Source organism: Hypanus sabinus, chromosome 17 (assembly GCF_030144855.1).
Source record: "Hypanus sabinus isolate sHypSab1 chromosome 17, sHypSab1.hap1, whole genome shotgun sequence".
Classification (NCBI taxonomy): domain Eukaryota; kingdom Metazoa; phylum Chordata; class Chondrichthyes; order Myliobatiformes; family Dasyatidae; genus Hypanus; species Hypanus sabinus.
Genome location: NC_082722.1, coordinates 52,487,735 through 52,501,375, shown reverse-complemented (window position 1 = coordinate 52,501,375; position 13,641 = coordinate 52,487,735). Strand labels below are relative to the sequence as shown.

The 13,641-nt window shown below is 39.4% G+C and overlaps 1 protein-coding gene across 1 annotated transcript in view; it reads right to left on the bottom strand.

The window, feature by feature from the left end:
* ctu2 (cytosolic thiouridylase subunit 2 homolog (S. pombe)) overlaps positions 1-13,641 on the bottom strand; it is a 38,972-nt gene that overhangs the window by 15,727 nt on the left and 9,604 nt on the right. Inside the window, exons 4-7 of the mRNA XM_059993067.1 lie at positions 11,886-11,945; positions 8,885-8,945; positions 2,879-2,988; positions 2,412-2,773 (exon numbers count right to left, since the gene is read on the bottom strand). Of these exons, the coding sequence (XP_059849050.1) occupies positions 2,412-2,773; positions 2,879-2,988; positions 8,885-8,945; positions 11,886-11,945 (593 nt within the window). The remainder of the gene's footprint in view (positions 1-2,411; positions 2,774-2,878; positions 2,989-8,884; positions 8,946-11,885; positions 11,946-13,641) is intronic.

Below are 13,641 nucleotides of genomic sequence, written 5' to 3'. Positions count from 1 at the left end.
GTGTGGTCTCACCATAGCCCTGTACAAATGCAAAAGGATTTCCTTGCTCTTGTACTCAATTCCCTTTGTAATAAAGGCCAACATTCCATTAGCCTTCTTCACTGCCTGCTGCACTTGCTCATTCGCCTTCGGTGACTGATGAACAAGGACTCCTAGATCTCTTTGTATTACTCCCTTACCTACCTCTACACCATTCAGATAATAATCTGCCTTCCTGTTCTTACTCCCAAAGTGGATAACCTCACACTTATTCACATTAAACGCCACCTGCCAAGTATCTGCCCACTCACCCAGCCTATCCAAGTCACCCTGAATTCTCCTAACATCTTCATCACATGTCACACTGTCACCCAGTTTAGTATCATCAGCAAACTTGCTGATGTTATTCTCAATGCCTTCATCTAAATTGTTAATGTAAATCATAAACAGCTGTGGTCCCAATACTGAGCCCTGTGGCACCCCACTAGTCACCACCTGCCATTCCGAGAAACACCCATTCACCGCTACCCTTTGCTTTCTATCTGCCAACCAGTTTTCTATCCAAGTCAATATCTTCCCCCAATGCCATGAGCTCTGATTTTACCCACCAATCTCCTATGTGGGACCTTATCAAATGCCTTCTGAAAATCAAGGTACACTACATCCACTGGATCTCCCTTGTCTAACATCCTTGTTACATCCTTGAAAAACTCCAATAGATTAGTCAAGCATGATTTGCCCTTGGTAAATCCATGCTGGCTCGGCCCAATCCTATCACTGCTATCTAGATATGCCACTATTTCATCTTTAATAATGGACTATGTTCTGGTCTTGCCCTCTTTTGGGAAAATATTGGAAAGATATTTCTGATATTATTTTAGCAGTTTTGCGTATTGATTTACAACCTCATCCTATTACTGCAATTTTTGGATTACCACTGATGGACTCTAGTTAATTATCCCCTTCAGCTTGCCATTTGATTGCATTTGTTACATTAATAGCCAGAAGATCCATTTTATTTAAATGGAAAGATTCTAATCCCCCACTACATTTCAATGGTTTTCCCAAACTATAACATATTTAAATTTGGAAAAAATTAGGAGTGGCACTATTAACCCTTTGGTTAAATTTGAAGAAACTTGGAGACCATTTATTCAACATTTTCATATGATGTAAGCTGACATTTTCCGAATCCTTCTCAATAACTTATTGTTTGTGTATAGAGGGGCAGATTTAATGACAAATAACAATTTTAACTGATGAAACAAGGCAGCCCAGCTTTTGTTTTGTTTTGATTTTATTTTGGTTTTTTTGTTAGTTTAGGGGGATTTTTTTTTCCTCTTGTAAAAATCTTTTTTCTTTGAATTTTTCTCATCTTTAGTTACTAAGAGATTGGGAGGCTTAGATTACACATGTTACACGGAGCATGTTTATGTATATGTTAAGCATTATTAATGTAATCCCAATCTCGTATCTTTATTATTGTTATGTTTATCTATTTGAAACTCAATAAAAAAGATTGATAAAGGAAAAACTGTTTGCTCTAACCATGGTGCACAGTCTAACGGTGACACAAGTGCATGCAACTGACACTAGCTAGAAACTGTTCAGTGACAGTCTCCTGTCCCAAATAAACTGCTACCCCAATTAATCAATGGCTCAAATAACCAGAATCCACTGTATATAAAATTTGTGCTTGCTCATGCAGCTGTAAAATAATATTTTAAAGAAGCAACCTTGTTTGAGGATGGATTTGAAATGAACAACAGTTAACACAAGGATTGTGCTTGGCAGTAAATAACCGTATTAAATTCTAACATTTAACTATCCGGACTCTGTCATTTACACAACATCAAGCAAGGAAATTTTTACTGTTACACAGAGATGAACTGTTGTATATGCTTATTGCATTTGGTAGGAAATTAGTTATAAAGATGAGGTGAAAACTATAGGGTTGTGATTACAAAGTACAGAATGTCCCAGTGATCAGATCTGCCGCCTCACAGATCCAGTGTCCCTGGTCCAATCCTGACCTCATGTGCTCTCTGTGTGTAGCTTATAAATTCTCTGTTTCTTGTGGATGCTCCAGTTTTATATTTCTCTAGAATGTACAGATTGGTGGGTCAATGGCCCCTGTAAACTGCCCCCCCTAGTGTATAGGTAAATGACAGAATCCTGATGGAAATGATGGGAATGTAAAAGAAAACATTAAGATGAGTGTAAATGGGTGATCAGTGGTCAGCATGTGCTAAGTGCCTAAAGGGCCCGTTTGCTTATTGAATCATTCTAAAATTCTTTACTTAACAATATGAACCTTTAGTAGAAGCAGGTGTAAATATCACTTTGAGGGAGATTACAGCAGCAAATCAAAATCCATTAATAAGCATAAATAAATAAAAATATACTATGAAATAACACTCAGAATTTTTTACCGTAATGTTTGCAGTAATTCTTCTTTAGCTGTCAGAGTCTTTATTGAACTAAACAGTTCCTTTACTGCTTCTGTTTGTGCTGAAGTAAACTGCCAATTTCCATTGGTGGAATTTTCTGATGAGATGCTCCCAGAATTCTCTTCAGTAAATACATCACCAATACTTAGTTGAGCCAGTTTCGTTTGAACTTGATCTTCTGAATGTGTGATGTTCAATTGCTCAGCTGTAGGCTCTTGCTTTGCATGAACTAGGATCTCACGTTGTTTTTGTAGGAAACCATCCACAGCCTCTTTGTAGTTTTCACCATGGCTTGCTGGACTGCAGGAAACACTCTGCAGCATGGAATTTGGCAACTTGAACACCTGTAGAACCAAGCAATCAATTTGTTTAGATACTTTCAAATGGTAATTTTAAACAACTGAATGACTATTGCAAAACTTTTACAATTATGTTTAAGATAGAAGTACCTCTTCTAAATAAACTATATGGTAAGGAAATCCTGAAGCCTGGAATATGCATTCCAGCTGTGATAAAGTTTCCCGTCTTTCCTCTAGGCTCCTTCCGCATACAGCTCCCTCTGTGGGGAAAAAAAAGAGACAACAAAAATATTCCGTGAAACTGGAGGGTTTTCGCTCTACATTTGAAATATGCCTTAATTATTATAACTTTGACAACACAAACGGCCTCTGTCACCATGCATCAGTCTCAATAAATAGTAAATAGACAATAAAAGATAATAGGACAGTAAACAGAAGGGAATGAAGAAAAAAATTAAAAACAAGGTATCAAGGTATGTATAAGTATTGTGCCTATAAAAAGTATTCACCCCTCCCCCTTGGAAGTTTTCATGTTTTGTTGTTTTACAACATTGAATCACAGTGGATTTAATTTGGCTTTTTTTTACACTGATTAACAGAAAAAGACTCTTTCGTGTCAAAGTGAAAATAGATGTCAACAAAGTGATCTAAATTAATTACAAATATAAAACACAAAATAATTGATTGCTTATGTAATCACCCCCTATAATATGACACACTTAATCATCACTGGTGCAACTAACTAGCTTTAGAAGTCACATAATTAGATAAACGGAGATCACGGTGTTTCAACTGATTGTAGTAAAAATACACCTGTATCTGGAAAGTCCAACTATTGGTGAGTCAGCATCCTGGCAAAAACTACACCATAAAGACAAAAGAACACTCCAAGCAACTCCGTGAAAAGGTTATTGAAAAGTACAAGCCAGGAGATGGATATAAGAAAATTTCCAAATCACTGAAAATCCCTTGTACAGTTAAGTCAATCATCAAGAAATGGAAAGAATACTGCACAGCTGTCAATCTGCCTAGATCAAGCCATCCTCAAACACTGAATGACTGTGCAAGAAGAGGACTAGTATGGAAGGCCACCAAGAGACCTATGCCAACTCCAGAGGAGTTGCAAGCTTCAGTGACAGAGATGGGAGAGTGGCAAGCAGAAAGCCACTGTTGAAAAACACTCACATGAAATCTCAGCTAGTGTGCCAGAAAGCTTGTGGAAGGCTCTGAAGTCAGCTGGAAGAAAGTTCTATGGTTTGATGAAACCACGGTTGAGCTTTTTATGCAGTACATCAATATGATGGAATAGATGGCATTGTTGCCACATTTGCAGATGATACGAAGATTGGTGGAGGAGCAGGTAGCATTGAGGAAACAGGAAGGCTGCAGGATACGGAGTAGGAGAATGGGCAAGAAAGTGACAAATGAAATACAATGTTGGAAAATATATGGTCATGCACTTTGGTAGAAGAAATAAATGTGCAGACTATTTTCAAAATGGGAAGAAAATCCAAAAAATCTGGGATGCAAGGATACTTGGGAGTCCTTGTGCAGAACACCCTAAAGGTTAACTTGCTGGTTGAGTCAGAAGTTAGGAAGGCAAATGCAATATTAGCATTCATTTCAAGAGGTCTAAAATATAAGAAAGAGCAAGGATGTGGTGCTGAGGCTTCAAGAGGCACTGGTGAGTGGGCTGCTCATCTAAGAAAAGATGTGCTGGCATTGGAGAGGGTTCACAGGAGGTTCACAAGGATGATTCCAGGAATGAAAGAATTATCATATGAGGAGCGTTTGATGACTCTGGGCCTGTACATGCTGGAATTTAAAATAAGGAGGGGATTTCATTGAAACCTTTCAAATGGTGAATGGCCTAGACAGAGTAGATGTGGAAAGAATGTTTCCTGTGGTCAGGGAGTCTAGGATGAGAGGGCACAACCTCAGTACAGAGGGGCGTCCAGTTAAAACAGAGATGCAGAAAATTTTATTTAGTCAAAGGATGGTGAATTTGTTACCACAGGCAGCTGTGGAGGCCAGGTCTTTGGGTGTATTTAAGGCAGAGAATGTTATGAGAAGGCTGAGGAGGGGGAAGAATGGATCAGCCCTGATTCAATGGTGAAGTAGACTTGATGGGTCAAATGGCTTAATTCTATTTCTATCTCTTATAGTCTTTTTGGCTATCAGATTAAACACTATGTTTAGCATATGCGAAACACTGCACATCACCAAAAACACACAATCCCTATCGTGAAGCATGGTGGTGGCTGCATCATGCTGCGGGGATGCTTCACTGCAGCAGGCCCTGGAAAGCTTGTGAAGGTAGAGGGTAAAATGAATGCAGCAAAATACAGGGAAATCCTGCAGGAAAATCTGAAGCAGTCTGCAAGAGAACAACGACTTGGGATATTTGTTTTCCCACTAGATAATGACCCCAAGCATAAAGCCAAAGCTGCACAGGAATAGCTTAATGTCCTGGAGTGGCCAAGTCTCAGAGTCTCGACTCAATCCAACTGAAAATTTGTGGATGCACTTAAAAAGGGCTGTTCACTAACAATCCTCATGCCATCTGACAGAGCTTGAGTAGTTCTGTAAAGAAAAATGGGGAAAAATTGCAGTGTCCAGATATACAAAGCTGATAAAGACCTAACCACATAGACTCAAGGCTGTAATTGCTGCCAAAGGTGCATCTACTAAATACTGACTTGAAGGGGGTGAGTAATTATGCAATCAATTATTTTGTGGTTTTTATTTGTAATTAATTTAAATCGCTTTGTACAGATGTTTTCACTTTGACATGAGAGTTTCTTTCTGTTGATCAGTGTCAAAAAATGCCAAATTAAATCCACTGTGATTTAATGGTGTAAAACAATAAAACATGGAAACTTGCAAGGGGGCGGGGGTGAATACTTTTTATATGCACTGTAGTACTTTATAGTCAGAAAAATACATCAGGACCAAAACAGGTCACCAAAAATATACAAATTAAACTTACAGATAATATAAATAATACTGTTATGTACCAGCAGCAATAGATCACAAATCAAGTCAGGTTTTAACGTTAAACCCACTATATTTATTAGTATCTACTCAAAAATATAGAAAATTAACCGAAATAAACAGAAGTTGACAGTGTTATGTGCGTGGCTCCCAAACTGTCAAGCTTAGGAACAGTTCTTAAGATGGCAAACTAGGAAGGGCCAGTAATCCACTGAGTAAGTGAAAGGAGGGACTGGTAAATCCACGTTAAAATGTAGAGAGGAAGCGATCACGAAGAATTCCACAGGTTCCACGCTGGGAAAACGAACTAACAGTTGCCGAAGATTGTATCCGTCAAGTCGTTCTCAAATCCACATAGAAATACCACAAGGTGACAGTCACACATCCAACAAGCACTGTGTGCCGTTAATCAATTCAATCCTTTGAGCATGGGAAAGTATCAGACTTTACCCACTGTCGCAGCAAGCTCCTGTCAGAAGCGTGCAGTCCAAAACTTCTACACTCTCTCTCTCCTTCTCTCTGAAAGTCCCAGTGGTCTGTCGCAGCTTGTTATACTGACGTTATAGTCCTGTCTCATCCAGGCATTTTAAAGTGACACGCACAGTAAACAAAACCATGGTCACGTAACGATATAATAACAGAATTACTGAACTCTTATTTTGTTCTGTCTTTCCCTTCTGACCCAAGCAAGTAATGAGCTGGGCAAAACATTCAAACCACGATAAGGAGAAAAATAATTGACAAAATGAATTCAAATTCAGAATATAAATCCAATAGCTGCAGGAATGTTAAGACATCAAGTGTTATTCCTAGAGTGAAAAAAGATGTTAGGACAAGATCAGAGAGCTATAGGGCAGTTAGCTCAACATCAACAGTAGAAACGCAAATGGAATCTTAGTTCATAAATACAACTGAAACTCAATTGGCGCAGTCACATGAAGATTGCTGTTACAAAAGCATATTTGAGGCTGGGTACCCTATAGTGAGTGACTTCTGATCTCAGAGCTTTTCCCAAAATACTGGACATAAATCAGCAGCATGATGGAAAACTCCCCATTTGCCTGGATGAGTGTAGACCCAACCATTCAAGCTCAACCACATCCACAATGAATCCATCTTTACTGGCATCCCATCAATAAACTTAAACATTCATTCCTTCCAACACTGGCATACAGTGGCTGCACTACTACCATCCACAAAATCCACTCCAGTCATTCATCCTGCCTGTTTCAGAGGCACCTCTATTGCTAAGGAACAAGTACAAAAATGGTAACATTGCCACTTGCAGGTTCTCCACCAAGTTGAACATCATTCTGACTTGCAAATATGTTCAAAGAAGACCATTCAACCAATGCTGGCTCTCAGGGAAATCCACACCCCCTCCCTAATTATGTCCTGGTAATCTATCTCTCTCACCTACCCATCAACATCCCCAATTCTTCTATAACCCCCCCCCCATCCTTAACAACTCCCATAAAAAAACTCACAGAAACAAGGGAAAACTAAACGAAAAGAAATGGAAAAATACCCTAATAAGAACAAAGAGAAATGGGAGGAGTTGCATGTGAAACAGGATTACTGACCAAGCCAGGTTTTAGCCTGAGTAACCTGCCTCTGACCTACTGACACAACAAAATTCTGGAGGAACTCAGCAGTCAGGTAGCATCTATGGAGAAGAATAAACAGTTGATGTTTTGGGCCAAGACCAGGTTGAAGGGTCTTCGCACAAAACATTGACGGTTTATTTTCCTCCATAGATGCTGCCTGACTTGCTGAATCCTTCCAGCGTTTTGTATGTGCTGCTCAAGATTTCCAGCCTCTGCCAAATCTCTTGTGCTCGGACCTGATTCCATTTCCCTCAATGTTATGCTCCTCCAGCACACAATAGTTACAGTGCACTTAATCTTTCATCATTTTGTCCTTACTCTATTATTATTTATCAGTCAACCATGGCCCTTCATTTCTTCACAATGCTTTAAAAATCCCCATCATCATTCAGATGCACTTCCTTGAGCTCACGGATCTGTCTCGGTGATATTCTGCTCTAATCTCGTACAGTTGTAAACATAGAGCCAATCCCTTCAGGCCAACGTATTTATGCCGAACATCATGCATATCTAAAATAATTCCAATTGCCTACATGATTCCATACTCATTATCCTTGCTCATTCAAGTTACTGTCCAGGTGTGTTACTACTCCACTACCTCCTTTGGCAGCTCATTCCAGGTAAGAACTACACTGTGAAAATTTTACCCCTCAGATCCCCTTTAAGACCCCTCATTCTCACCTTTAGACAACCCTACTATGGGAAACAATCACTAGCTATCTACCCCATCTCGGCCTATCATAATCATATATACCCATATCACGTCACCAGTCAACTACAGAAAACAGACCAAGTTATAACTCAAGCCCATGCAAAAGATCCTCTCTAGCTAATCATATTTTTCTAGTAGTGAAAATCAGAACTGCACACAATACTTCAAAGCAACCTAACTGTAATATGACATCCTGTACTCAGGGCCTTGGTTGATGAATGTAAATATGTCATATGCCTTCACCACCAACCCTGTAATGATGTAGTTATACCCCTAAGCCTTACTGTTCAGCAACACTCCTCTAATCCCTGCCATTCACTCTGCATGTTCCACCTTGATTTATCTACCCAAAACGTATCTCTATGTGCTTGCCCATATTAAATTCCAACTGCCTTACCCACTTTCCCAGTTGATCAATAAACTGTTAGTACTTAGACATGAAACTTCTGTGATCGTAACTGTATTCTCCTTCCCTTCACTCTGCTCTTATTTGGCCTTACAAAGTGGTCTTAAGCCTCTTAGGCACACCTACCTTATGTTTCCTCCAAAATCCTATTCCTTCTCTTACCACTTCTCCCAGAAGCATTGACGTGTTCACGTCAAGCATTAACTTCATGATTAAATTTCTGTTTCAGGATCAATAATATATTCAAAATACCAACTTACAATGCAAAGTTCCTTTCATATCTTTACAAAATCAAATCTTCCATTATAGTTTAACGTTGACATTGACCTTTAAAAATATGCTACATAAACTGCAACAATATAAATTAGCAATGTAGTCACTGGAAAAAAATGCCCACATTCTTTAATTCAGAGGATGGAAAGGACTTCATACCCTACCATCTATATGGACTATCCCAGGAGTAAAACGCAATTTCTTTGGAGCTTCTCGAGACAAACCCTAAAGGAGAAATAAAAGTTTACTACAATTTTTCTCATATACATCTACTTGCATACAAGGCCAGTTTATTTAAAGCAATAGCTGGATCAATGATAAGAATGCGCTAACCTGTAAAATTTTAAATGTTTTATTGACAGTGGGTAATGTCATAACTGTTAGCCAGCTTAAGTGTAATATTGGAGAGATACCTAATTTGTGTCAACCAACTACAGTCGGCCCTCCTTATCTGCGGGGGATTGGTTCCGAGAACCCCCGTGGATACCAAAAAACGCGGATGCTCAAGTCCCTTATTTAATCTGAAATAGTGAGGTGGTCTTTAGGACCCAGCGGAACCCTGGACTTTATTTAACATGTTCAGTGCAGTTGACATTAAGACCCAGCGTAGCTCTGAATTCGCGGTGTTTCTGTTCATGAAAATAATCACGATCGCGATTGAAAATAAGGTGGAAGTAATAAAGCAATCAGAAAGAGGTGAACCGCCATCGGTCATTGGAAAAGTGTTAGGCTACAGTTGGTCAACGATCGGAACAATTTTAATGGAGCATTTGGAAGGCCCTGCCCCGATGAAAGGTACAATTATTACTAAGCAACGCAGCGGTTTAATTATTGAAATACGTATGTTTCTTAAGTGTTTTATATGCATAGAAAGGTAAAATATGTACTATGTACTAAGAAAAACATTTGACTAACTGATGCTAAATAATACCGGATGTACTGTTCCGACTTCAAATCCGACTCAAAGATGGACTCAGGAATAGAACTCACTCATAACCCGGGGACTGCCTGTACTTTTAAGTCATTTCTAGATTACTTATAATACCTAATACAATGTAAATGCTATGTAAATAGTTGTTATACTGTATTGTTTAGGGAATAGTGATAAGAAAAAATAGTCTGTACATGCTCAAACAATGAGTGCTGGAGAGAGAACTTCTGGGTTCTCCCAATCCGCAGATAAGGAGGACCGACTGTATATACATACATGCACGCACATATCATTGATAGCGGGTATGCTGGGGTCAGTGATGCATAAGGCAGTTTTATCTTTGTTTCATAGTCTTCCTGTTTGTCACAGTGCAGTTTCTATACCGTGCAGCTCTTAGGATTGTGAACCGGCAATTCAGTTCACAACGGCATAGATGCTGGGCTGCAGTTGAACTAATAGCTGTCAGTAAGCCCATGCCATGCCTAATATCACCAAATTTTTTACAGTTGTCTTTAAATACAATAGTGAACAATAAATCATAAACACAAGAGTTCTGCAATGCTGGAAATCCAAAGCAAAACACACAAAATGCTAGAGGAACTAAGCAAGTCAGGCAGCATCTATGGAAATGAACTTCGATGTTTCAGGCCAAGACCCTTCTTCAGGACAGGAAAGGAAGGGGCAAGAGGTCAGAATAAAAAGGTGGGAGGGTCGGGAAGGAGGATGGGTTGAAGGTAGAAAATGAAGCCAGGTGGGTGGGAAATGTAAAGCGGTTGAAGAGGAAGGGATCTGATAGGAGAGGAGAGTGATCCATAGGAGAAAGGGAAAGAGGAAGTGGTAAGCAATTGAGAAGTGGTAAGAGGCCAGGCTGGCAAATGGAATAAGTAATGAGGGAATTTTTTTTACCGGAAGGAGAAATCAATATTCCATCCAGTTGGAGGCTACCCACATGGAATATAGGTGTTGCTCTTCCACCACGAAGGTGGCCTCATCATGGCACTTGGAGTCCACGGACGATATATCAGAATGGGAATCAGAATTAAAATGTTTGGCCACTGGGAAGTTCTGCTTTTGGCAGGCAGAGAGGAAGTGCTCAACAATGCAGTCCCCAAATTTACTATGGGTCTCACCAATGTAGAGGAGACCGCTTTGGGAGCAGCGAATATAATAGACAACCCCAGCAGCTGCACAGGTCAAGTGTTGCCTCACCTGGTCGGACTGTTAGGGGCCCTGAATGGAGGTAAGGCAGGAGGTGAATGGGCAAGTGTAGCACTTAGGTCACTTGCACAGATAAGTGCCAGCACAGAAATTACTGGGGAGGGGCGAATGGACAAGGGAATCATGGAGTGATCCCTGTGGAAAGTGAAGAGTGTGGGGAACGTAAAGATGAGTTTGGTGGTAGGATCCCTTTGGAGATGGTGGAAGTTGCAGAGGATAATATTTTAGATGCACAGGCTCATGGGATGGTAGGCAAGGACAAGAGGAACTCTATCACTGTTACGATGGTGTTAGCATGGGTGTCCATGAAATGGAAGAGATGAGGGTGAGGGCAGCATCAATGGAGGAGGAAGGAAAAGCAAGCTCTTTGAAGGAAAGAGGACATCTCTGATATCCTGGAATGGAAAGCCTTATCTTGGGAACAGATGCGGCAGCGAAGAAGGAACTGAGAAAAGGGAATATCATTTTTACAGGAAACAGGATAGGAAGAGAAATAGTTAAGATAGTATGGGAATCAGTAGGTTTATAAAAGATGTTGGTCGACATGATGTTGCCTCCAGAGATTGAGACAAAGAGATCAACGAAGGGAAGAGAGGTGTCAGCAATGGACCTAATGAACTTAAGGGTGGAAGTGAGAGGCAAAGTTGATGAAATTGACGAGCTGTATGGGTGTATGAAGCAGCATCAAGGCAGTCATCAGTGTAACAGAGGAAGAGTTGTGGAGCATTACCAGGGAAGGCTTGGAAGCTAAACTGTTCTATGTAGCTAACGAAAATGGAAACATCACTGAGGCCTATGCAGGTGTCCATGGCTACCCTCAAGTATACAGAAAGTGAACAACAAAGTCTCACCATTATTTTTGTGGAAATGACAAAATCATTAATGGCACCTAAAGTATCGTGTTCATATTAGTGCAAGGGATTTAATGCACAACAAATTATTTCTCAATACTTATTTTTCACATACATTGGACATCTGTTGAGAAAGGAAACCATCTGGCTATTAAAATATATTACCTCTTGAACCTGACAAAGCATTGCACTGGATGTTGGACCACCAGATAATGCTAGCAAGACCTGTATTAAAAAAAAGGCAAAATAAAATTATGAAGAGAAACAAATAAAAAATCTAGTTATCTATGAATTCTGATCCTGCTACCTAACAGGCAATGAGTGGTGATTACTCTCAGCCTTACGAGCTTAGGTAGACTCCTCAGAAATGGGACATATTCAGCTTTTTAAAAGCAATTTTACACAAAACACAGATACCTTTTAATCCATCACATCTACGCCTGATCTTTTGTAGTTAATCCAAATCTACATTACTGGACTGCCCATAGTTCTACAAAAGAAAACCAGGAGTAGAGCAGTCAACAACTACAGCCTGCTCCATCATTCCATAAAGTCAAGACTAATCTAAACCTGGCCCCAATGTCACTTTACACAGCTTCTTTTTCAATCAAATAATTATTCCTTTCCATATCATTGAGGCTTTCGATCTCAATCACACCAGTTTTTCTTTAATTATTATATTTATTCCTCTATGTAACTCATGGTATCTTAAAGGTAAAGACTGCTTTTGAACACGTAAGACCCTAAGCTATTTGTTTCTCCAATTGCTCAAAATCTTAACAATTTTTCCTTCTTCCAAATTTAATTTTCAGTTTAACAAAGTAAAAAAAAAAGCTAAAGAACAAACTACACTGTTGCCATTAATTTAGAGCCCTCACAGTTTCTTAAAATGGAAGTAGCCAATTTTTGGTCAGAACCATTTAGACGAAGAAAGAGTCAAATTCAGTTCCTAGCTGGATGCAAAGCAATTGATCATAGCTGGGTTGACAACGAGACTGTTAAAAGTTTCTCAATACAATAATACTCCAATAATCTGTCATTTGATAAATCAGAAATCCTAATTAGTTTGGAATGTGAGGCAGAGATCCAGACTGAAAGTGGGGTTTATGACCACAATAGGTATCCAATCTGTGGCCTAGATGAGACAGAGCTGGGGTTGGTGTCCAGAGCAATAGCTGACTGAAATGTGGGTTGATTTGTGACTAGACCTACATCCAGAGTGGTTGTATCTTTCCCACTCTCTTCAAACTCACCAAGTTCACCCAAAGATTTATTATTCTACTATGTAACATATTTAAAAAGTTTAAAAAAAAGTATGCTTGGATATTAAAAGAAGTCTGGAAAATCTACTGGTTCAGAACCAGAGTTCCAAGGATGCAGGACTACTACTCTTATATATTCCTTCACAGAAGGGGGAAAAAAGCTTCTAAAATGTAGTGACACATATTAAGATGAATCACCCATTCCAAAGTCAACTTATCTCAAATTAATGCCGCCAACTTAAACTGTAAAATAGAAAATACTGGAAATACACAGCAAGTCATGCAGCATCTTTGGAAATAAGAATAAAGTCAATATTTCAGATTGAAGTTTTAATCTGCAGTGACAGTGGGGGGAAAGATAAATTAGACACTCCTCAGCTCTGAGCAGTTTTGCACTTTTCCTCAATGAGATTTCCATCTGACACTTTCACCTTGTTCATTCCTGAGGGTTTCTGTTTCACACCTTATCTTCAATTAGCTGCTAAAATATTCCCTTTGTCCTTTCCATCCCTCCCTCACCCTTTCTGGAATGTTCCCTGTTCTGAGGAAGGTCTTTGAACAAAAACTTTTAATTGTTGACCATTTCTTGCAATTTTTGTTTTTATCTCAGATTTCCAGTAAATCTGTTGCTTTGCTTGAAATCCAGAACAAGGATATTC